Source organism: Myxocyprinus asiaticus, chromosome 33, assembly GCF_019703515.2.
Source record: "Myxocyprinus asiaticus isolate MX2 ecotype Aquarium Trade chromosome 33, UBuf_Myxa_2, whole genome shotgun sequence".
NCBI classification, from domain to species: domain Eukaryota; kingdom Metazoa; phylum Chordata; class Actinopteri; order Cypriniformes; family Catostomidae; genus Myxocyprinus; species Myxocyprinus asiaticus.
Window position 1 is genome coordinate 39,645,869 of NC_059376.1, and position 23,755 is coordinate 39,669,623.

At 41.7% G+C, this 23,755-nt stretch overlaps 1 protein-coding gene across 1 annotated transcript in view; it reads right to left on the bottom strand.

Moving 5' to 3' along the window:
• LOC127423730 (acid-sensing ion channel 1A-like) overlaps positions 1 to 22,143 on the bottom strand; it is a 38,714-nt gene extending 16,571 nt beyond the window's left edge. The window contains exons 1-3 of the mRNA XM_051668268.1: positions 21,923 to 22,143; positions 20,020 to 20,453; positions 14,066 to 14,261 (exon numbers count right to left, since the gene is read on the bottom strand). Coding sequence (XP_051524228.1) covers positions 14,066 to 14,261; positions 20,020 to 20,396 — 573 coding nt within the window. The 5' untranslated portion in view covers positions 20,397 to 20,453; positions 21,923 to 22,143. The remainder of the gene's footprint in view (positions 1 to 14,065; positions 14,262 to 20,019; positions 20,454 to 21,922) is intronic.
• Positions 22,144 to 23,755: the final 1,612 nt, after the last annotated feature.

The window sequence follows — 23,755 nt, forward strand, 5'->3', positions numbered from 1 at the left end:
CGCCGCACGCCCAAGTGGCTGCGGTACCCAACAGTTCAACAAAAGAGCGGCTTCCTTCCTCCCTGGGTCACATACCCGGTGTGTATGGTCGTCACCACGACTACCGTCCACGGGTTTTATCTTGCAGGATTGGCGCTCCAGCGGTGCCCTTTTCACCCCTGAGCGCCCAGCTGTGGCACAAATCCACCCCCGATGTGACAGCCTCCACGGGTCGCGAGGACAGGCCTCTTCCTCCCCCGTCCCAGGCTGTTCTGGGGGTGGTCACAAGGAGCCAGGTAAGTGCTTCGATGTCCCTAGACTCAGCACGGCCACGACGTGCTGTGGCACCTCGCGCTCCGCCCCGCCGCGAGGACCCACCTGCCGGTACGTCCGACGACGTTGTCCCCTTGGTCCCCCTCGCACGGAATTTGGACGCATGGCTTGCACTTCCCAATCCGTCGCGGTGGTTGATCCGGACCGTCCGACTCGGCTACCAGGTTCAGCGGTACTCACTTCACCTTCGTCAAGGGCGAAAACGCTGTTACTCTGCGCGCGGAAATCGCTACCCTCCTACGGAAGGGCGCGATAGAACCTGTCCCTCCAGCCGAGGTGAAGAAAGGGTTTTACAGCCCCTACTTCATCGTACCGAAGAAAGGCGGTGGGTTGCGGCCAATCTTGGACCTGCGAGTACTGAACCGGGCTTTACACAGACTCCCGTTCAAGATGCTGACGCAAAGACGCATTTTAGCGAGCGTCCGGCATCAGGATTGGTTCGCGGCGGTAGACCTGAAGGACGCGTACTTTCACGTCTCGATCCTTCCTCGACACAGACCCTTCTTGCGATTTGCGTTCGAGGGTCGGGCGTATCAGTACAAAGTCCTCCCTTTCGGCCTGTCCCTGTCTCCTCGCATCTTTACGAAGATCGCAGAGGCTGCCCTTGCCCCGTTAAGGGAGGTAGGCATTCGCATTCTCAACTATCTCGACGACTGACTAATCTTAGCTCACTCTCGAGACGTGTTATGCGCACACAGGGACCTGGTGCTCTCGCACCTCAGCCGACTAGGGCTTCGGGTCAACTGGGAAAAGAGCAAGCTCCTCCCGGTTCAGAGCATCTCTTTTCTCGGTTTGGAGTTGGACTCGGTCTCCCTGACGGCGCACCTTACGAACGAGTGCGCCCAGTCGGTGCTGGCCTGTTTGAAGGCGTTCAAACAGAAAACAGCGGTTCCACTGAAACTTTTTCAGAGGCTCCTGGGGCATATGGCATCCTCGGCGGTGGCCACCCCGCTCGGGTTGATGCATATGAGGCCGCTTCAGCACTGGCTCCAGACTCGAGTCCCGAGACGGGCATGGCGCCACAGGACACACCGCGTGGCCATTACACCGGTCTGTCACCGTCTTTTCAGCCCTTGGACCGACCTCTCGTTTCTACGAGCAGGTGTTCCTCTAGAACTGGTCTCCAGGCGCATCGTGGTCACGACAGACGCCTCCAAGACGGGCTGGGGCACTGTTTGCAACGGGCACGCAGCCACCGGCCTCTGGACGGGTCCGCGGCTGCATTGGCACATCAACTGCCTCGAGTTACTGGCAATTCTGCTCGCCCTGCGGAGGTTCCGGCCGTTGATCCAGGGCAAGCACGTGCTAGTTCGGACAGACAGCACGGTAGCGGTAGCATATGTCAACCGCCAAGGTGGTCTGCGCTCCCGCTGTATGTCACAACTCGCCTGCCGTCTCCTCCTCCGGAGTCAGCAGCACCTCAAGTCGCTGCGAGCCACTCATATCCCGGGCAACCTCAACGTTACAGCGGACGCGCTGTCACGGCAGGTTCCCCGCAGGGAAGAGTGGAGACTCCACCCCCAGGTGGTCCAGCTGATTTGGAGTCGATTCGGTCAGGCTCAGGTGGACCTGTTCGCCTCCCAAGAATCCTCCCACTGCCCGCTCTGGTACGCCCTCACCGAGGCTCCTCTCGGCATAGACGCACTGGCACACAGCTGGCCCCCTGGCATTCGCAAATACGCGTTTCCCCCAGTGAGCTTACTTGCACAGACACTGTGAAAGTCAGGGAGGATGAGGAGCAGGTCGTCCTGGTAGCACCCTACTGGCCCACCCAGACATGGTTCTCGGACCTCACGCTCCTCGCGACAGCTCCCCCCTGGCAAATTCCCCTGAGGAAGGACCTTCTTTCTCAGGGACGGGGCACCCTCTGGCACCCGCGCCCAGACCTCTGGAATCTCCATGTCTGGCCCCTGGACGGGACGCGGAAGACCTAGGTGGCCTACCACCCGCGGTGGTAGACACGATCACTCAGGCTAGGGCCCCCTCTACGAGGCGCCTGTATGCCTTGAAGTGGTCTCTGTTCGCTAAGTGGTGTTCTTCTCAACACGAAGACCCCCAGAGATGCGCAGTCGGATCAGTGCTTTCCTTCCTGCAGGAGAGGTTGGAAGGGAGGCTGTCCCCTTCCACCTTGAAGGTGTACGTTGCTGCCATAGCAGCACACCACGATGCAGTTGACGGTAAGTCCTTAGGGAAGCACGACCTGATCATCAGGTTCCTAAGAGGCCCTAGGAGGCTGAATCCCTCCAGACCGCTCTTCGTTCCCTCATGGGACCTCTCCGTAGTTCTTCAGGGCCTACAGAGGGCCCCCTTTGAGCCTTTGCAGTCAGTCGAGCTTAAGGCACTCTCCCTGAAGACTGCCCTCCTGACTGCGCTCACTTCCATCAAGAGGGTAGGTGACCTGCAAGCGTTCTCTGTCAGCGAAACGTGCCTAGAGTTCGGTCCGGGCTATTCTCACGTGATCCTGAGACCCCGACCGGGCTATGTGCCCAAGGTTCCCACCACTCCTTTTAGGGACCAGGTGGTGAACCTGCGAGCACTGCCCCAGGAGGAGGCAGACCCAGCCCTGGCGTTGCTGTGTCCGGTGCGCGCTTTGCGCATCTATTTGGATCGCACGCAGAGCTTTAGACTCTCTGAGCAGCTCTTTGTCTGCTTCGGTGCACAGCGGAAAGGAAGCGCTGTCTCCAAGCAGAGGATCGCCCACTGGCGATATCTATGGCATATCTCGCCCAAGACATGCCGCCCCCGGTAGGGCTACGAGCCCATTCTACCCGTGGTGTAGCGGCTTCTTGGGCCCTGGCCAGAGGTGCCTCTCTAACAGACATTTGTAGAGCAGCGGGCTGGGCAACACCCAACACCTTTGCAAGGTTCTACAACCTCCGGGTGGAACCGGTTTCGTCCCAGGCAGTGGCACGCAACACAAGCGGATAAGCCCGGGATAGCCGGCCGGGTGTATCGCTTGCACATAGCACCTCCCACCTCATTTTGAGCTGAAGATGTGCGCTGTTAATTCCCAGTAGTGTTCACAAAAGTTGTTCCCTGGTTGATTTCCTCCGAGCCCTGTGGCAGTCGAGTCTTCGGAGAAACTCACTGCCGGCCCAGTACACGCCCTAGCTAAGAGCCCGGTGCTGGGGTAGGTGCTCCGCATGTGGCGGTTCCCTGTAAGGCTAACCCCATGCGATCTATATCTTCCGCTAGCTCGTTTCCCTGCTGGCAAACTGCGTCTTCCTTGGGCAGAGCCCCTCTGCCCCAGTCTCCATGTTGTAGTACCTCCTCCCCCATTGGGCAGGATCTACCTTGAAGGCTCTCCACATGGTTGGAAAGACCATGTGATGTATTTTTCCACTTAAATATCCCCCCCCTCTCTGGGGTTGGGTGTGGTCTCCGCGGTGTCCTCCCCTTGGGAGGGACACCCCCCGACTAGACCTGGTGGCCCAGTCAGATAATCCCCCTTCTTTTTTTTAGGGAGTGGAAAAAGAGAAGGGGAAAAGAGGCCACAACTGGGTTAAGCCCGTCTCTATCTTTGGGTAGTCGACTTGTCCCCAAAAAGGGCCATTCGACACTCATAACTATGTTGGGGGAGGTTACGTGTCGACCTGGTGCGCTGGCTATGAGGCACACAGTAAGTCTGCCCACCACACACCGCCAGTTCACGTAACACAGTTCAGCCTTGTGGCGTTTTGTATAGGGACCCCTAGTGTCACTATATCGACACCAACGTCGAGTGAGTGACAGATAGGGAACGTCATGGTTACTGGTGTAACCTCCGTTCCCTGATGGAGGGAACGAGACGTTGGTCCCTCCTGCCACAACACTGAACTACCCGCTGAAATGGCCGGACCTTATATCGGCTCCTCAGCGTAAAACCTGAATGAGTGGTTGCATACCAGCTCCTTTTATACCCGTATGTTCGGGGGAGTGGCATGCAAATACCACTCGCCAATTTTCATTGGCCTTTTATCAAAGACCAGAGGTGTCTCGGGCTCCCAAGAGTGACCCCTAGTGTCACTACATCGACACCAACGTCTCATTCCCTCCATCAGGGAACGGAGGTTACACCAGTAACCATGACGTTTTAACAGACAGAAATAACTGTTCTGTTGGCATAAACCCCTGATTTGTGAATCCATATACAGTACACTAACAAAAAGTACCACAAATTAACATTGTATTACTATTTTGTATTTGTATTTTTTGGTCTTCTTTAACTCTAGAAAGTACACTACCGGTCAAAAGTTTTGGGTCACTTACTCATTCTGTATTATTATTATTTTTCACATTTAAGGATAATAGTAAAGTCATCAAAACTATGGAAGAACCGAAATGGAACTATAGGAAATGTGTTGTGACTAAAAAAATCCTAAATGAATCAAAACTATTTTATATTTTAGCATCTTCAAAGTAGCCAGCCTTTGCTTAGAATTTGCAGACATGTACTCTTGACATGCAGCGTGAAGCATCTACATGTTTCCATTGATCATGGTATAAATATTGGGGGGGCTGTACCCCCATCCCCCCTGGAAACTATGCCCCTGCCTCACAACTCCAAACAACTAATATAGCTACACAGAGTAATATAGGAATATAGTGTCATTTGGCAATATAGAGTACATTAGTTTGTCATTTTACAAGTTTATAAAAAAGAAAAACAACAGTTTATCCTAGTCCATTGTACCTATTTGTTTGTGTTTGTGTGGGTAGAGTTGCTGAAACATTTCATATTTTGCACCAAACATGGAAATTGCCATATTTCTGTTATAAAGGCTTTTTTTGTAATGGTCACCCAAAACTCCCAATCCATTTTCAATGTGTCTGAAACTCTTCAGGATTGAATAAAGGATTAATAAAATATTTGTACATTTAAATGATTAATAAAATTATCATTGAGTAAATTTTTACAGAATAAACATCCGGGGCCTGGGTAGCTCAGTGGTAAAAATATGCTGGCTACCACCCCTGGAGTTCACTAGCTCGCTAGTTTGAATCCCAGGGCGTGCTGAGTGACTCCAGCCAGGTCTCCTAAGCAACCAAATTGACCCGGTTGCTAGGGAGGGTTGAGTCACATGGGGTAAACTCCTCGTGGTCGCTATAATGTGGTTCGTTCTCGGTGGGGCGCGTGGTGAGTTGAGCGTGGTTGCCGCGGTGGATGGCGTGAAGCCTCCACACGCGTTATGTCTCCGTGGCAACGCGCTCAACAAGCCATGTGATAAGATGCGCGGGTTGACGGTCTCAGACGCGGAGGCAACTGAAATTCGTCCTCTGCCACCCGGACTGTGGCAAATCACTACACGACCGCGAGGACTTAAAAGCGCATTGGGAATTGGGCATTCCAAATTGGGAGAAAAAGGGAAACCCCCCCCCCCCCAAAAAAAAATTGAAAAAGAAAATAAGCATCTAGATTTCACCTGTGTCTTTTTTGAAGTTATATTTGCATTCTAGGGTTAAAACTTGGCCTTCCAAGTTAAGCCATAATTCGAGGGAACGGTTCATTTTGCACACACTTCATTTCCACACCAGTCGCTTTTCGCTTGAAAATTTTATTTTATTTATTGATACAAAAAAACTCAAACAAAAACTCTCTCTGAATTCAAAATACATTTCAAACGAAACAAAAAACCAATCCCATTAACCAAGTGGTCAAAAAATCATATGCAACCACCTCTCGCACATCCAAACATTTACCGTCCTCAGCTTCCATTTGCAGCGATGTAAGTACCAATTTACTAACAACAGGTGGACAATGACGATGCAAATTTAGAACAAACAGACCATTATAAATGTAAACAACAACAATAATGCAAATAAACCACCACCTTGAGAATTTAACACAAACCACAAAATTTCCACTTCTTAAAACAGCTACAACAAAGTACATTGGAATAACATGTAAATACCATGGTACATGAATATGGTAATCATTCAGTCCCATGGTATGTATCAAAGTACCATGCTAGTATTACCATTTGATACCATCGCTATTCCACCACAATGCTGAACTGGAAGGGTCAACTTAAATTAATTTGCGCCATGCAACTGAAATTATCTACTCTAAATAATGTGAGATTATGAGATAAATATTTTGATTCTGTATTACAACTGACATGTATTAAAACTGAATGGAGACATAGCAATTGGGGAGAGATGGAAAACAAGTGAGCAAGACAAGGAAAAAACTAAAGTTCAATTTAGACCTTCTGAGAGTTATTAAAGGAACTTGTTCCTATGGAAACAGAGCGCCGATAGAGAGACACAAGAATCACACACACGGACACACACCGGGCTCAGTACTGTCTCTGTGTTCTCTTTGATGGGTTAATTAAACATTTAAAGATGTTGCCCTTTAAGTGCAGCTGCATCTTGTGTGCTTGTGTGTAAGATATACTGAGAGGTTTAGTATCTGTGTTCTGTTTCCTGTGACCCATCAGGCCTGAGTCAAAGTGACCTCCGCTGTTGTCCCAATCCACATCCATTAGTGTTAATGTGAGCAGTACACAAACATTCTGCATCAATACTGCAAATCCTACCATAAAAACAACCCTGTGTTACGACCACTGAGCTTCTGTGACCATGTAAAAGTGCTTGTATTGACAGTGACCGGGTAAGATAGTGTGTTCAAATCCTCCTGGGAAGTACGTACGTACTTACGAGGTCAGAAATCATAAATACGATGCGATGTTCGTTCAAGTGATTTTAGTCGGAAAGAATGGACCCGTTTTGCGATTTCTTTTTCAGTAACTAGTGAAGGCAGGAAGCTTATTTAGCACCAATGCAACAAATTGAAAAGCAAAGCCATGCATTACGTGTGTAATCAATGCTTTATCTGTCTATTTTATCATTCTATTATGACACTTTAATCACTGTCTAATTACCATGTGCGATTGTTCATTGCTCAATAATTTATTCAGCGAGTAACTGACGATCTGAAGCATTGTCTTTAGTTATTAGATAAGAAATCTTGGTACAGAAAAGAGAAAGCATTTGTTTTTATTTTTTCTTTCACTCTCTTACTCTCTCACTCTCTTACTGTGTCTCCCCATTTTGGTGTGCATTGGTTTGTACCTTGTGGTTTCAAAATTAAATTTCAATCGAATGTTATAGTAGATACATGACGCATTCCACAAATAGTGCCTGGATCTCTTAAAAAAAAGTTTTTTTAGACTAATCATTTGCACTAGGACTATTTGCACTCTTATTGTCTGGTAGAAACACATAGATTGGAGACAAACTGCACCCTCAAGTGTTGGTGCAATGGTGTAGTGTATAAAGGCAGTGTGGATATGTTTTTTTCATGAGGAAGGACCTGGGTTCGATTCCTTTTTTCACTTTTCCCCATAATTTTTCCTGTCTCCACTCTTAACATTTGCTTTAATACAACTTACAATAATAAATAAAAATTAACATAAAGTTTGATTAATTCACAGTGATTTGGTCACGGTGGCGATCAGGAGTTGAGAGAAAGATTTGATGCGGGTAAAATTAACCATGGTATTACAATAGTAATATTGTAGTAACTATATTTTTTGGTGGAAGCCATAATTTTAATGCAATTAACCATGGTGTTACTACAGTAATTTGGTGTTAATACAGTAAGTAAGGGATAATGTACAGTCAGACGGTTGTGATCGCACAATAAACCCCGATAGGGTGATCAGGTTTCACCCTGAAGGGGTTTATTTTGCGATAACAACCGGCTGACTGTACATTATCCCGTTTATTACACGGCTACTAACCAAATAAATAAATAAATACATGAACATAAAATATTGATTTCTGTTGAAATTATGTAATTTGAAAAGAAAGAAATCGCTGAACTGCTGAAATCAACCTCCGGTTTGCGTCAGAGTTCTGTTTGTGTTTACTTTTTAAAAATGACCGTCTGACTCCTCAATATTCAGCCTGTTACAAGACTACTTGCCAAATAAATGCACATGAAACATTAATTTGAGTTGAAATTATTTTATTAGATTGTAGAGATTGCACAGTGAGCCGAAAAGCAGGAGAGACGGCTTGCAGAACCCGGATAAGCGGTCTGATACGTCTTAATCCCCGGATGTGCAGTTATTACAGAGCAATATCTGACTGCTGGATGGCGCCATTGACCAATCAGAATAGAGTATTCCAGAGAGCCGTGTAATAACCATGTTTAATTTTGTGGTTACTAGTGTTGTCAAAGGTACCGGTACTTTGGTACCAAGTCGATACTAAAATAAAAAAGATGTAACAATACCAGTGTTTCTGCAGTATTGGTAGTACCGAGCACCAACTCAGCCCGGTACGGAATAAGTATGACTGACACACGACAGCTTTAAGATGCTCACAGGCTTATTTTGAACACATGCTCTGTTACTACTTGTACACTGAAATGGACAATTAATCGAATTAAAATCATGACATGTCCTTTTTTATTAAACCACTAAAGGCTGCAATCTTAAATAAATCCACTAGAAACTCCACAGACATTGAAAATCATTCACGTTGTATGAGATGACAGAGCAGAGCACTAATCTACTGTGAACCACGCAGCACATGTAAATTATATATTTATATAATTAAAATCAAAGCATCTGTGCTTTAATCTCAACTCAACTTTATTTATATCACATTTAAAACAACAGAGTTGACCAAAGTGCTTCACTGTAATAAAATTTAAAACATAACAACATTTCAAAATTACCACCTACACAAACACCAGTCATCTAAAATACAAACACTCCAAAACTGTGTCCTACATTTCATTTGTCAGACTCAAAGGCCAGTGAAAAGAGATGAGATTTCAGACGTGACTTAAAAGTCTTCAATAATCAGTGATCACATTGGGCCGTATTGTGAACTTTTTTTCCGGAAAAGTGAAGCTTCCGGCAAAAAACACACATCATAATAAAAGCGAGTCAAAATAAAATCTAGATGCCTGAAATTGAAAAAATGGAATAAAAATATATTACAACTGTATAGTAAAATGTAATATTCACTGTAACAATAATAATAATAATAAATAATAATAATAATAATAATTAATCAAAGAATCACAAGCAAAAGAAATGCAATGACGAAAAAGTTCTATTTTCACTTGTTAAAATGTTTAAGAATGTATTGATGTGACACCATTTTGATGATGAAATTAAATTAAACTTTAAAAAATGTTCTGGAAAGTTTTGGAAAATAATAATAATTATTCATATACTGTAGTAAAACCATGGTTAATTTTTGTAAGGGAAGGTTAGGGTTAGGTTTAGGGGTGGGTGTAGGATGTCTGTGGTACTCTAAATAAACAAAATAAATATACTGCTATTTAATTAGGAGTGAAAATAGCATCTAACACTATTTTCACTTATGTTACATGTATTTTATGTTATGTCACTGTATTTTTTTTTTTTACATGGGATTTGTGCCTCTAATACCTTTTTTTATTTTATTTATTTATTTATTTTAAGTAATGGGACACCAAAGTGTACCCTGTTTGTAGAAAGTGCCAAATAAAGACAGCTTGGAGAGTATATGCACAGCAGTCGAGCCAAATGACTTCATCAAGGCCAATGGAGCAAGCAAGTGTCCTTCAAGAACTAAACCCATCAAACATTTAATTGTAGCAACACAGTGTCTTATAAAGTGCAGGGAACCATAAAACGCATAGAGGCAAGGAAAAAACAGATCTGGCTGTGAATCTAGACTGAAGAGAGCCATCCTTTGAACTCCATTAAAAATTACACTAAGTCTGGTGCACTTCTCTGAGCTATTTTTAACCCAAAGCACTGAGTCAGTAAAGTCAGAAGATAAAGAATAGAATATCCCGGACTCTCTCTCTCACCTCACACCAAACATATAATATTTATCACTGACCTATTTTAAAGGCTGCCGGGTATTTCTGACCTGCTGTGGGAGTTTAAAGTAGCCTGGGGCAAATGGGATTCAAAGCTCTTTTTAAAAAGCCTAGCATGAAATATGAGAAAAAATAATCGAGGAGAAGAAACCTGCTTTAACTGCTAGCGCTTTGGCTGTTTAGAGACTTTCCTCATCAGGGAACCTCTAATGCTGTTATACAAGCATTTATATTTAGATAAAGAAAAATCCCTGTAAAATGCCCATTTTGGCATTTGGATAAGTAGGACATTATCACCAACAAACACACACACAAGTACTCAAAGGACTTCAGATGCTTCAGACAGACATGGGGGAATCAGATCCACATGTCGCCATGGAAACTTGGAGAGAAACATGGTTACATCATCAAAGCAACCTCTTTAGCAACATAGTGTCACTGTGAAGTCTTGCACCAATGCTCATTTTCAGTAATGAGCTACTACTCAGATCTGTACTAATAGCTTATAAAGTTGAAAGTTTAAGGCTGAGTTAGTGGCTTCCAAGGTACAGCGATGATATCACATGCTTCTTTCATATATACCATGGTACTACTCATATACCATGGCTTTTACATGGTTCTCCAAGGTACTCCATATTTTAAAGAGTAACATGGACTTAAAAAGCAGTGTTACAGGGTTTAAAATAAGGATTATAATAATAACAACAAGTTAAGGACCTCCAAAAAGGACCTAGACCCAGATTTGTATTTATTAGTTTAGATGTTACAGATTTGTACTTAATTTGAATTTGTGTTCCTGTAACTGGGCATGGCACTAACAACGCAAAGGTCAAAGGTTCACTTCCCAGGGAACTTACAGTACATACTGATAATATGTATGGGAGACCAGGGCTAGTTGTCACAAAGGCTATATCTCTGTAACGATAAGATATGGAATCAAAAGTCCAGTTGCACAAACATGTGTTTTCATTAGCAGTTGTTTTGTATGCTGGTTCCAAACACCTAGTTCAAAACCCTCTTAATAATTTTTCTGAATTCTGTGCTCCCAAGTAAGTTTTCATTATCATTATATTTTATGTTTTTTGATAAATAAGAGAACATAATCAAATCACACTGGCATACATTCAGACAAGGGTCGACTATATTATGAAGGCAAATTTTTACTGAAAGGTTACAATGTGTCCTTAGAACAAAGGTATTTTCGTGAAAGTTAGGTAACATTGTCACATTTTTATTGATGCAGGTTGTCACATGTGGTTTAAATGTCATCCATTTAAACAAAAACAAAAAAAATTGGCCAAAACAATGTTTTGATATTTTTGTACCTTTTACATTTCTGTTGTTTCATAAATAGTTTTGTTCCTCTTATGCTTTTTACAATTTGCTGAAAAGCCTATAATAGGCTGTTAAATGCTGCTGTAGATTTAAAGAGAAGCATCAGTTTTCTTGGTTGGGGGTTATGGTGGTGGGATGACATGGAATCATGTCACCCACAATGTTCACATGAAATTCATGCCACTGGTTTAATAGCAGGTTCCATTTAGACAAATAATCCCTATGCACTGTGACAACATGCCCCGCTATTGGGAGATTAATGCCACGAAAGCCACGTAAATTTGTGTGCATTGATCTTTAACTTTTTTTCCTGGGAAATTTCAATTACTATTTTGTGATTATGCAGACATTGGCTGTCTGAAAGCCAAGGGCAATGAAAACGACCCCCCCGCCCCCCAACCCCCCGGAAGGCAAAAGGGGGGATCGACAGATGCTTTGCACTGGGGATCGTAAGAAATAAACCGCATTATTTAACATTTTGTTGTTAACTGAAAGCTTCTTGCGTGTACACCCCCTCACTTAACCCTAACCCTAACCCTAACCTTTATTTGGCTCGGTTGTTGTCTACTTGCTCAACACTGACTCTATACAGTGCATCCGGAAAGTATTCACAGAGCTTCACTTTTTCTACATTTTGTTATGTTACAGCCTTATTCCAAAATGGATTAAATTCATTATTTTCCTCAAAATTCTACAAACAATACCCCATAATGACAACGTGAAAGAAGTTTGTTTGAAATCTTTGCAAATTTATTAAAAATAAAAACCGAAAAAAAAAGAAAAAAAAAATCACACGTACATAAGTATTCACAGCCTTTGCGCAATACTTTGTTGAAGCACCTTTGGCACCAATTACAGCCTCAAGTCTTTTTGAGTATGATGCTATAAGCTTGGCACACCTATTTTTGGGCAGTTTCTCCCATTCTTCTTTGCAGGACCTCTCAAGCTCCAACAGGTTGGATGGGGAGCGTTGGTGCACAGCCATTTTCAGATCTCTCCAGAGATGTTCAATCGGGTTCAAGTCTGGGCTCTGGCTGGGCCATTCAAGGACATTCACAGAGTTGTCCCATAGCCACTCCTTTGTTATCTTGGCTGTGTGCTTAGGGTCATTGTCCTGTTGGAAGATGAACCTTCACCCCAGTCTGAGGTCCAGAGCGCTCTGGAGCAGGTTTTCATCAAGGATGTCTCTGTACATTGCTGCATTCATCTTTCCCTCGATCCTGACTAGTCTCCCAGTTCCTGCCGCTGAAAAACATCCCCACAGCATGATGCTGCCACCACCATGCTTCACTGTAGGGATGGTATTGGCCAGGTGATGAGCGGTGCCTGGTTTCCTCCAGACATGATGCTTGCCATTCAGGCCAAAGAGTTCAATCTTTGTTTCATCAGACCAGAGAATTTTGTTTCTCATTGTCTGAGAGTCCTTCAGGTGCCTTGTGGCAAACTCCAGGCGGGCTGTCATGTGCCTTTTACTGAGGAGTGGCTTCCATCTGGCCACTCTACCATACAGGCCTGATTGGTGGAGTGCTGCAGAGATGGTTGTTCTTCTGGAAGGTTTTCCTCTCTCCACAGAGAAACGCTGGAGCTCTGTCAGAGTGACCATCGGGTTCTTGGTCACCTCCCTGACTAAGGCCCTTCTCCCCTGATCGCTCAGTTTGGCTGGGCGGCCAGCTCTAGGAAGAGTCCTGGTGGTTCCAAACTTCTTCCATTTATGGATGATGGAGGCCACTGTGCTCATTGGGACCTTCAATGCTGCAGAAATTTTTCTGTACCCTTCCCCAGATCTGTGCCTTGATACAATCCTGTCTCGGAGGTCTACAGACAATTCCTTGGACTTCATGGCTTAGTTTGTGCTCTGACATGCACTGTTAACTGTGGAACCTTATATAGACAGGTGTGTGCCTTTCCAAATCATGTCCAATCAACTGAATTTACCACAGGTGGACTCCAATCAAGTTGTAGGAACATCTCAAGGATGATCAGTGGAAACAGGATGCACCTGAGCTCAATTTTGAGTGTCATGGCAAAGGCTGTGAATACTTATGTACATGTGATTTTTTTCGTTTTTTATTTTTAATAAATTTGCAAAGATTTCAAACAAACTTCTTTCACGTTGTCATTATGGGGTATTGTTTGTAGAATTTTGAGGAAAATAATGAATTTAATCCATTTTGGAATAAGTCTGTAACATAACAAAATGTGGAAAAAGTGAAGCGCTCTGAATACTTTCCGGATGCACTGTATGTGCACAAAGACTGATTTGAACTGGCCTGAACTCTTACACCAGCCATCGGGCCATCCTTATTGTCCAGCCCTGACTGTGTCCAAAAGACCATGGCACCGGTTTGTTAATGTTGAGAAACACAACACAATATGAACCCTGGAAAATCTTGAAAGCTGTATGTAAACTTCATTCTGGAATGAAAATAGACAGCCAAGCTTTTTGCTGAAACCTTAAAAAAATGCCTCTGGCTCAATCAGTAGCCTACTTCTGAACTTCTCAGCACCATGGAGAGCTCCATAACAAGTCAGGGAAGCAGTATGGGACTTCAAATGTAAAGAGCTCAAAGAAATCTATTGTTGTGAATCTCTAGAGTATCTCACCACGCTGAAGTCTTCCGGTCGGCACGGAGAGCCTCTGAACTGGCATGAGAGAAGCATGTCTTTGATGTCATGTCCTGTTCTATTATAGAACTCCCACATGTTAAAGGGTCGCGGCTTGAAGTGGCGGAAGTCGGCTTTGCTTTTGAGAACCTCCATCACACTTTCTTCAACCAGGTGAGCATCCCGAATATCATTTCTAAAGAGAGAGACAGAGAGAGAGAGAGAGAGAGACAGAGAAAGAAAGAAAGAAAGAAAGGAGACAGTGAGAAGCTGACTGTTGACATGTAAGGGATAATGTACAGATAATGTACTGTCTGTCTGTCTGTCATTATCCTGCTTATTACATGGCTACTAACCAAAAAAATAGATACATGGAAATAAAATATTGATTTGTGTTGAAATTATGTATCTACTGTATGTGAGAAGAAATAAATCAGTCAACAGCTGAAATCCATCTCCGGTTTGCATTGGAATTCTGTTGGTGTTTATTTTGTTATTAAAGAAGCAGTATGTAAGCTTCAGAAACCCTTGTTATTAATGACACCTGTGGCCATTAAGTGAACTGCAGCCAGCTACCTGTTGCTCGTGCTCGCGATCGTGCACACACTCCATAGGGACGTGATTGAGCGAGCATCGGCCAAAACAATGACGTAACATACAAAGACTGAACGTGATCCACCGGCATCATGCTGATAGATGAGGTAGCATAATTAAAATTACACAGTTATGATTGTTTTACTACAAACTTTGAGACTAAACTAAAACTACTTATCAGCTACTAGCATAGTGATACACATACAGCTACATACTACCGAACTATACCAGACAGTTTACTGTTGCTCTATTGTATGTTTTGTATGTCATATTTTGTACTACGAATAAGAAACCAGCGTATTTGCTTAAATTTATCCTGTATACCTGACTTTTAGTATAAAGAGAAGATTGTTGAAATTATCTGAAAGTTATGAAGCAAGGTAGCTTGCAGTTCATCAGCGTTAGCAGGCAAGATCAAGTTAACTAAAATTACACAGATCAATTCTTATGGCACTGTATTTCACATGCTCTGCAGTTATGTAAGCTTACCTGTCCAATAAGGAGAACGGCAATTCAGGGTCAGTTTTGATCCCCAAAACCGAACGAAGGTCCCTCCAGAAATCAAATGCCCTGCCGATGTTCACTCTAGTATTCGCTCGACCACGATCACTTTCCCGCTTAGCCAGACGGGATTCAGTAGATAAATGTTTTTTTTTTTTTTTTTTTTTTTTGGCTTACTGTTGTGCTGGGAGATGGATGTTTGCTGGATTCCATCTCTAAGATAACGTTACCTAGTGTCGCATTTTGTTGTCGCTGCTGAATAGCGGAAGCACTGAGGCAAGACTCTCGAGAGCGCGCATAAACATCACATCTTTGGATTTTCCCGGCAAAAGCGACACGCTCCCTTTGTATGAAAATCAGTCTACAGGCTTTAATATGCAACCTAGGAAGTCTGGGAAGGGCTCATTTTTTAAGTTGCGTTAAAAGCCGTTCACACATTGGCAAAAAAAAAAAACATCTGACTGCTCATAATACAGTTTTGTTTGTTTATTATTGCATTTTTGTTAGTCATTGCTGTATTTTTTCATTGCTTTATTTGTTTACTATATATATATATATATTATTGCTTTGTCATTACTGAGCAATATCAGATCACTAGATGGCGGCATTTTCTTTATTTGTTTACTATTGGTTTGTTTGTTATTGCTTAATTTGTTTGTTATTGCTATATTTATTTAATATTGCTGTATTTGTTTATATTGCATTTTTGTTTCTTATTGCTTTGTTTCTTATAATTGCTTTATTTACTTGTTTTCTATTGTTTTTTATTATTGCTTTATTTGTTTGCCATTGATTTATTTGTTTAATATAGCTTCATTTGTTCATTACTGCTTTATTTATTGCTTTGTTTAATTTTGTTTTAAATGTTTAATGTTGATTTATTTGTGTGTGTAACAAAGGGTAAAATGGAAAGGAGGAGGTGGGAACCGGATTAACCATCAAAATAATGTTTAATGAGAAATTAAAACATAAACACAAAACATAAACACAAACGCACACACTGCAACTGCATGTGGTTCTCCTTCTCCCAAACTGTCGCGGCCCGCTGCATTTATCACTCTCCTCGGCTGATTAACCTGATTGGGGGTTGGGCGTGTGTAGTCACGGCTCGGCCCCGCCCTCCTCCTCGTCACACTCCTCCCTCCTTTGCCTCAGGCCGGGGAACCCCAGGCATGAGGTACATCCCCCCCCTTTCCGGGAGGGGCTGCCCTTTCGGCCCCACCTGCCGGCAGGCTTTTCCCCACCTCTCTAGGGCTGGGGAGGGGGACGAGGGGAGAAAAAAAAAAAGAGGAGAGGGAAAGGGCAAAGCGGAGCGACAGCAAGAGAGAGAGAGAGGAAATACCTGGTTCGCAGGCGCCCAGATACACTGTCACCCGGCCCTCAGCCACTCCCCAACCTCTGGCGGACGACAGCTTGCTCCTCGCCCTGTGGACGGTAGTGGGTCCTCCGGCCATGGGCAGATGGTCACGCTCCTCCCCCCACTTTTCTTTTTTTTCTCTATTCTTTTTTTCTATGTGGGGGAAACAGCAGCGTGCCTCAGATTCTCGGCGGCCGACAGTGATGTCTCCGTCCCCGGGCGGACGGCCGTGGCTGCTCCTGGGTTGGCTGGTAGTGGCGAGGACTCCACGACAGTGCATCCCTCCCCCTTCCCAGGCTTCGGCACAAATGTAACAAAGGGTAAAATGGAAAGGAGGAGGCAGGAGCCGGACGAACCATCAAAATAATGTTTAATGAGAAATTAAAACATAAACACAAAACATAAACACAAACACACACTGCAGCTGCATGTGGCTCTCTCTCTCCTGACCTGCCATGTCCCACTGCATTTATCCCTCTCCTTGGCTGATTAGCCCGATTGGGGGTCGGGCGTGCGTTGTCATGGCCCAGCCCCGCCCTCCTCCTCATCACAGTGTGCTATTGTGTTTTAGTTTACTATTGCTTTGTTTATTATTGCTTTATTTGCTTCCTATTGGTTTGTTTATTATTGATTTGTTTACTTTATAGCTTTATTTGTAAGATACAATTGTTCATTGTTAGTTCATGTTTGTTTATAATGCATTAACTAACTAGCATTGTTTAAAAAGGTGTTATACAAATTAAGACATGCCAAAATTATTGCACATTGGATCAAAACTGAATCGCAGTTGCAATGTTTATACTGCAATGATGACTGTTGTGAGTCATATAATGACACGGTGTCAATAGTCATGTGTTCTGTAACTGTGATGAAGAAAATATGCTTATTGCAATTAACTTGCAAATGTAACTTACTGTGCAATGTCCTTCAAAAAGATGAATGGTCAAGGTTAATTCTCTGTAAACATGCTGAAAAGTAGCACACTAACAGATAACAGAATTTTGCTGAGAAAGAGAGTGACTGTGTGTGTGTGTGTGTGTATGTGTGTGTGTGTGTGTGTGTGTGTGTGTGTGCATGTGTGTGCCACTGTGCAGGAACAGAAACACTTGGAATGCAGCAGGCATGACTAAAGTCCAATTGAAACCCACATCACATCACAGCTGCTGGGTGTTACAACACTGCAGTAACTAAATCACGACTTCCCGTTTAGCCAAATGGAAGCCAATATGGATGCTTGAGCCAAAAATCACATTTAATTTAAGGATTTTAATATGGGAGTTTCACCTCAGTAGCCCAACAAGACACATGCCATCTGCCGTTTCTCTGTCGACTGGTCACTTTTCTTGATTAAAGGGACAAAAATCAGACCGCAGTTTTTAGCTTGCCAGACAAGCACTCAGGGACTCCCCAAGATAAGACCGACTAACCTGTATACAATCACGACTTCGGGGCTGTTCACACAGAAAGCCTCCTTGCACCTTCTTGCATTACAAACAGCTAGACGGAGAACAACATACGCAATGGTTTTATGTCTTCCATTGAACACAAAAGAAGATGTTTAGCAGTATTAATACTGCTCTTTTCCAGACAATGAAAACGAAGCACGATCCAGGGACTGCCAGGTTCATAAATTACAGAAAAGCACCATAAAAGTAGACTTGTGCGACTTTAAAAAATCTCCCTATAAATCTCTGTAATGAGGTAAGGTGGGCAAGGAGGAGGCGGGAACCAGCTAAACAGTCAACGTAAAGTTTAATGATAAAAAACAAACATAAACAAACATAGACACGCATGCAACGCGACCGCATGCGTCTCTCTCGAACTGGCGCCTCTGGCTCTTCTTTATCCCCCTCCCGGCTGATTAGCCCGATTCAGGGCCAGCCGTATGTCCTCATGGCCCAGCCTACCCTCCTCCTCGTCACAATCTCATTAGTGTGATTTAAAAATTATGCGCATGTTCAAATTTGGTGCGTCACGATTGGTAATGAGACACTTGGCAACCAATCATTTTTGGCATCATTGATGCCAGACCTGATGTGACACATTTGAATATATTATTATATTCAATATACATTTGACATATTTATATACAGTATTATCAATGTTGGGTGTATGATTACAGAGTAGTTACTGTAATCTAATTCGTTTTTTTAGTCAAAAAGTAGTGTAATGCATTACATTTCAAATTCTTGTTATCAGATTACAGTTACTGACTTTCAATTAAGTTAATTACTTTTAAGTACATTACTTGGTTAACACATATTTCTAAAATACAATTTTTATGTAGAATATAAAAAGTATTATAAGGTAGAAACGTGCGGTGCTGAGTGGATGACTTGTATGAAACAATTTTTTCCTCCTGGTTTATGTGGTATATTTTCAGCATATGAACACAAGTGTATCACTATAGACTACAATGACGTAGGTAATTTATTATTATAATTTTCTGGGAGTGAGAAAAGTTGACAAAATATGCAACAACAACAAAAACAAAAACAAAAGAAAGAAAAAATAATGATAATCATGCAGAGTTAGAAAACAATCAGTTAAGAAGAAAATAATACCATAGAAAATATTTTGAATTTGTTGAGTGGAAAACAAAAACATACCTCTGAAAAGTGTTTTAAAAAGCAACTTTAAGGTAAAGTAATTACTAATGTGAATTTTTCAGTAATCAGGTAATCTGACTACAATTTTAGAGAAGTAATTATTTGTAGTGAATTATTCTGAGTAACTCACCCAACACAAAATATTATATTAATGTTGTATTGTATATTTACGTATATTAAAATATATGCTTAATAGATATTTGCATATGCTTGAATATAAAAGAGATTTTAAAGTTGCGGCGGAGGAGAAGATATTCAGTGAATAATGACTTAAATTTGGGTCTGTTCCTCACAAAAAAAAAGCTATCTCATGGATTCAGAAATCTTGGTATACAGAGCATGATTCATATGGACTACTTTTATAGTGCTTTTTGTCATTTTGGGAGCTTGACAACCCCTGGTCACCATTAACTTATGAAAAAAAGAAAAATGTGAACAATCTGCTAAAGATCTTCTGTTGAGTAAGTACAGCTTAGGAACAATGTGAGGGTGAGTAAATAGTAGCAGAATAAAATTTTTTGGGTGAACTATTCCTCGACAGGAGTCTTTGAAACGTCATATAAGTCTAGCTACTGTAGCACGTTTACATACAGTAGACCAACTATTTAAAATCAGCGCATATGAAAAGCAAGAACGTGTCTTTCTGAACGGCCCCTTCGAGAATCAAGGACTCCCCAGAGTCTGCGCTCAACCCTGAGGATAACCACAGCTGCATTTTAATTTCCACTTTTAAAGTTCAATAAAGCAATGCTAATCATTTACACTTGTGTATTCAAGCGGGAAATACAGAAGCCGAGAGCACACAATTCAAAGAGTGAAACACACCACAATGACTCAACCTCATCATTAATAAAAAGCGGCTTTTGCATGCAGGCTGATTTGTGTTCACTCACTTTGAGTTCAACAGCGCCAGCAGCTCCCCTGCGTGGTACAGGTCGTTACGTGAGATTCTGCTGAAGCGGATGGAGTTGAGATTGCAAATCGTTACCGCAGGGAAGACCATCACCGGCGTTGTGATCTCATCTAGCTTGGTGACGTGAGGGTATTCCAGGTAGAACTGAATCCGATCGATGCACACGTACAGGAGGAAGGTCAAAGAGCTTAGAAAAAACACTACCCACAGGCAGCATTTGGCTGTGATCTTCTCATACGAGAAAATATGAGAGATGCCATGCAGAGTCGAAGTGTGAGCGAACACTTGGAGGGGAGGGGGCTGGTCATATTCAGTGTTCATAGATTCCACTTTAAGATCCATCACTGTTGTCTTCATTGGAAAGTTCTTCCACGTCTTAACATATGGTCCAGGTGGGAAGCTATTAACAGCTCCCTAACAAGATGTTCAAACACAGAAATACACACATTTTAGTTCCTGTGTCAGTAATATTTCACATGCAAGCACCTTGCTTAAATATCAGGTGTGTTGTTTGACTCTTGCTCCTACTCTCCTACTCAGTGAATCATTATTATCAAGAAGGTGTAATTTGGGGTGCAACATCTTGCTACCAAAAATCATGTTAACATGAATATTGTTTACATCTTATGGCTATACTTTTAAAAGTGAGTATTTTAAAGATTAGGGATTGGCCCCATTCACTTACATTTTAAGTGTCTCACTGTAACCCAGATTTTTTTTTGTTTTTTTTTTTTTTTAAGAAAATGCGAAAATATAAATTATTTTTGTGGATATCAACATTATGCAACAAATGCTGTCTATTGTGCTTAACTTGCATTAACCTCAGGTTGTTTCAGGAAGACAGACCCTTTTATAGGGGCACTACTACTAGAAGTCACTTTGATTAAAGCATCAGCTACATGACTAATTAGTAATCACTATCAAGTTCTATTGGCATCTCTTCATGTATTCATCTATACAGGGTATATGTATACATTTACAGTAAATCTATAGCCTATACAACTTGTTCAAACGCCTACAGACAGTGTGAAGAGGGTAATTCACTGGCCACACCAAGTTCCTTATAGGGCTTAATTATAGTCTGTCAAAACCAGCCAACAAGAAACACTTACAATACAAACATGGAAATGCACATACAAATATATATATCAATACACCTTTGCGAAGCATCACAGATCAATCAACAATTGTCAGGTGAATCTCACAAAACGTCATATTTACAAATGTCATATTTCACCACAAATTAAAAATAAGAAACTATCTTTAGCCTAAAGAAAATAAGACCTATTTATGGACCATTAAGTTTTTTTTTTTTTTTTCATTATGACAGTTTTCATGGCAATTAAGCACATCACCCATTTAAAAAAAATAAAAAAATAAAAAAAAAATAAAATCTCATTCATTTCCACAATGCAGAAAAAACATTAAAAAAAAGAAAAATTTAATAAAAAAAAAATATATATATATATATATATATATATATATATATATATATATATATATATATATATATATATAATTTAAATTATAAACTATATAGTATATAGGGTACATCATGGTAGTATTTATAATCTACTTTAATGCCTTTAATTTATGCTGACGTAGTAAATAACATTGTATTTAACTGTCATTAAAATAATATAATTCTTGTCTTGTTTTGCGGTTTTTTCGGGTAAAAAAGACTCGGACAGGTTTTTCGTGATTCCCCCTGTCATCAAAATACAGTACAATAAAATCACAGTTGAATCGCACCAGCATAAATGCGTTTTACATTCAGATACAATAACTGTTATACTGTATCGCATTCTAATAGAACTGTGCATATTAAAGCGACGGCATATGAAACAAAGTAGCGTGTAACACTTGTAGCACGCGATCATTACCTGAAGCACTAAAGAAAGATGCTGAGCATGAAAACAGGTGCCAGTTATCCAAACATCTCTCCAGCATTCATGCAGAAATCATCCGAGCCTGCTATCCATCCGAAAGACTGGTGGAAATCCATATAAACGCTGAAATGATTATCGAAAAGCGATACAGTCAGGGTGAAGCCCCAGCATCGTGCGTTCTCTGGAGCTCTCTTCTCGTGTGTGGAATGGATCACAATTCTGTTCCTGAAGCTTTAATGGCTGAGAGAGAGAGAGAGAGAGAGAGAGAGAGAGAGAAGAGAGTTGTGTGGGCGTGCCATGCATGAACCCCTGGAATTGTGAATCCAAAGTACACTAACAAAATTTACCATAACATTTCTTGGTATTACCATGCTTTTAAATATACCATAGGTTTTTTATATGTACCATGTACAAATACAATGTTTTAGGATATGTACTATGGTAATAATGTACAGTATTTTTGGATATTTACCAAGGGCCAAGGCAATACCATGTTTGTTTGTTTGTTTGTTTGTTTGTTTTTGCATAGGTACCGTGGTAATACCATGTTTTGGCATACTATGTTTTGGAAATTTACCAAGGTAATACCATGCCTTTTGGATACGTACCGTGGATTTACCATGGTTTTGGATATATAGCCTACTAAGGTAATGTTTTTGGATATGGTAATAGTATGTATTTGTATATTTACCAAGTTAGTACCATATTTTTTGGACATGTGCTATGCTAATACGATGGCAATACTATGGTTTTTATTTTATTTTTCATATGCACCATGCTAATACCATGTTTTTGGACATGTACCATGTTAATGCCATGTTTTTGTGGACATAGTACTATGGTAATACCATGTTTTTAGAAATGTGTCTACCATATGGTACTACCATATATACAGTCTATGTTTTTTTTACCTGTAGGCCTGCTATGGTTCTACCATGGTGTTTTCTGAAGTACTTTGGAGTACAGTGTAAACATCATAATACATGAATACAATTATTCAGTACCATGGTATATATTAGATTACCTTGGAAATATCATTTGTTACCTTTACTGTACCATGATTCCACCCATTCATTTTTGTAAGGGTAAGAAAAATAGCTAATTTCAAAAGATCAATTCCTGTAGCTCAACTACAAGAACATTCCGCTAGTTATGCCAATGTCATAGGTATAATTCCCAGAGAACACGCAAATTGATCAAATGTAAACTGTACTTTCTTCTGTTATGCTTATCTTTAAAAATCTTGATACTAACCAATCTTGAGATTAACCAACAACAAACCCTTATACCACACAGACCAGTACAGTGGTCTGGTCCATTTAACATTACATGGCATCTTTCATTAAATGGCCTCATATTGAAGCAGTGCTGTTGCGTAAGTAAAAATTCATTGCTTGAGATTAAATATGAATAGCACATTTTTTTAAATGCATCAGGGGAGAAATGCCCATATCAGTCTGACAGGTTTATGGGTCTGTAAATGTGGCTCTGCATATGTGATCACACACAGACTCTTTCTTTCTCACACACACTCACATCCTATCTGATATGTTAAAGTTAAGAGAAATAATTCATATTTCTGACATTCCAGTAAGAGTTCCATAAAACAGAAGCACTGTGCTGTAAAATTGTGCAGTGTGTGTTTGTGTGTAATATACTTTATTTACAGAGCCGACCCTGTTTTTACTTAGCGGACCATATGCACCTCATATAAAACAAATGTTCCCAGGCACAAATGCATCCCATAGTAATGTACATACTTTTATTTTAAGCATCTATGGTCTCTGGACACTGTCTGTATTTCGGTTTGCCTTTATGGATGAATGC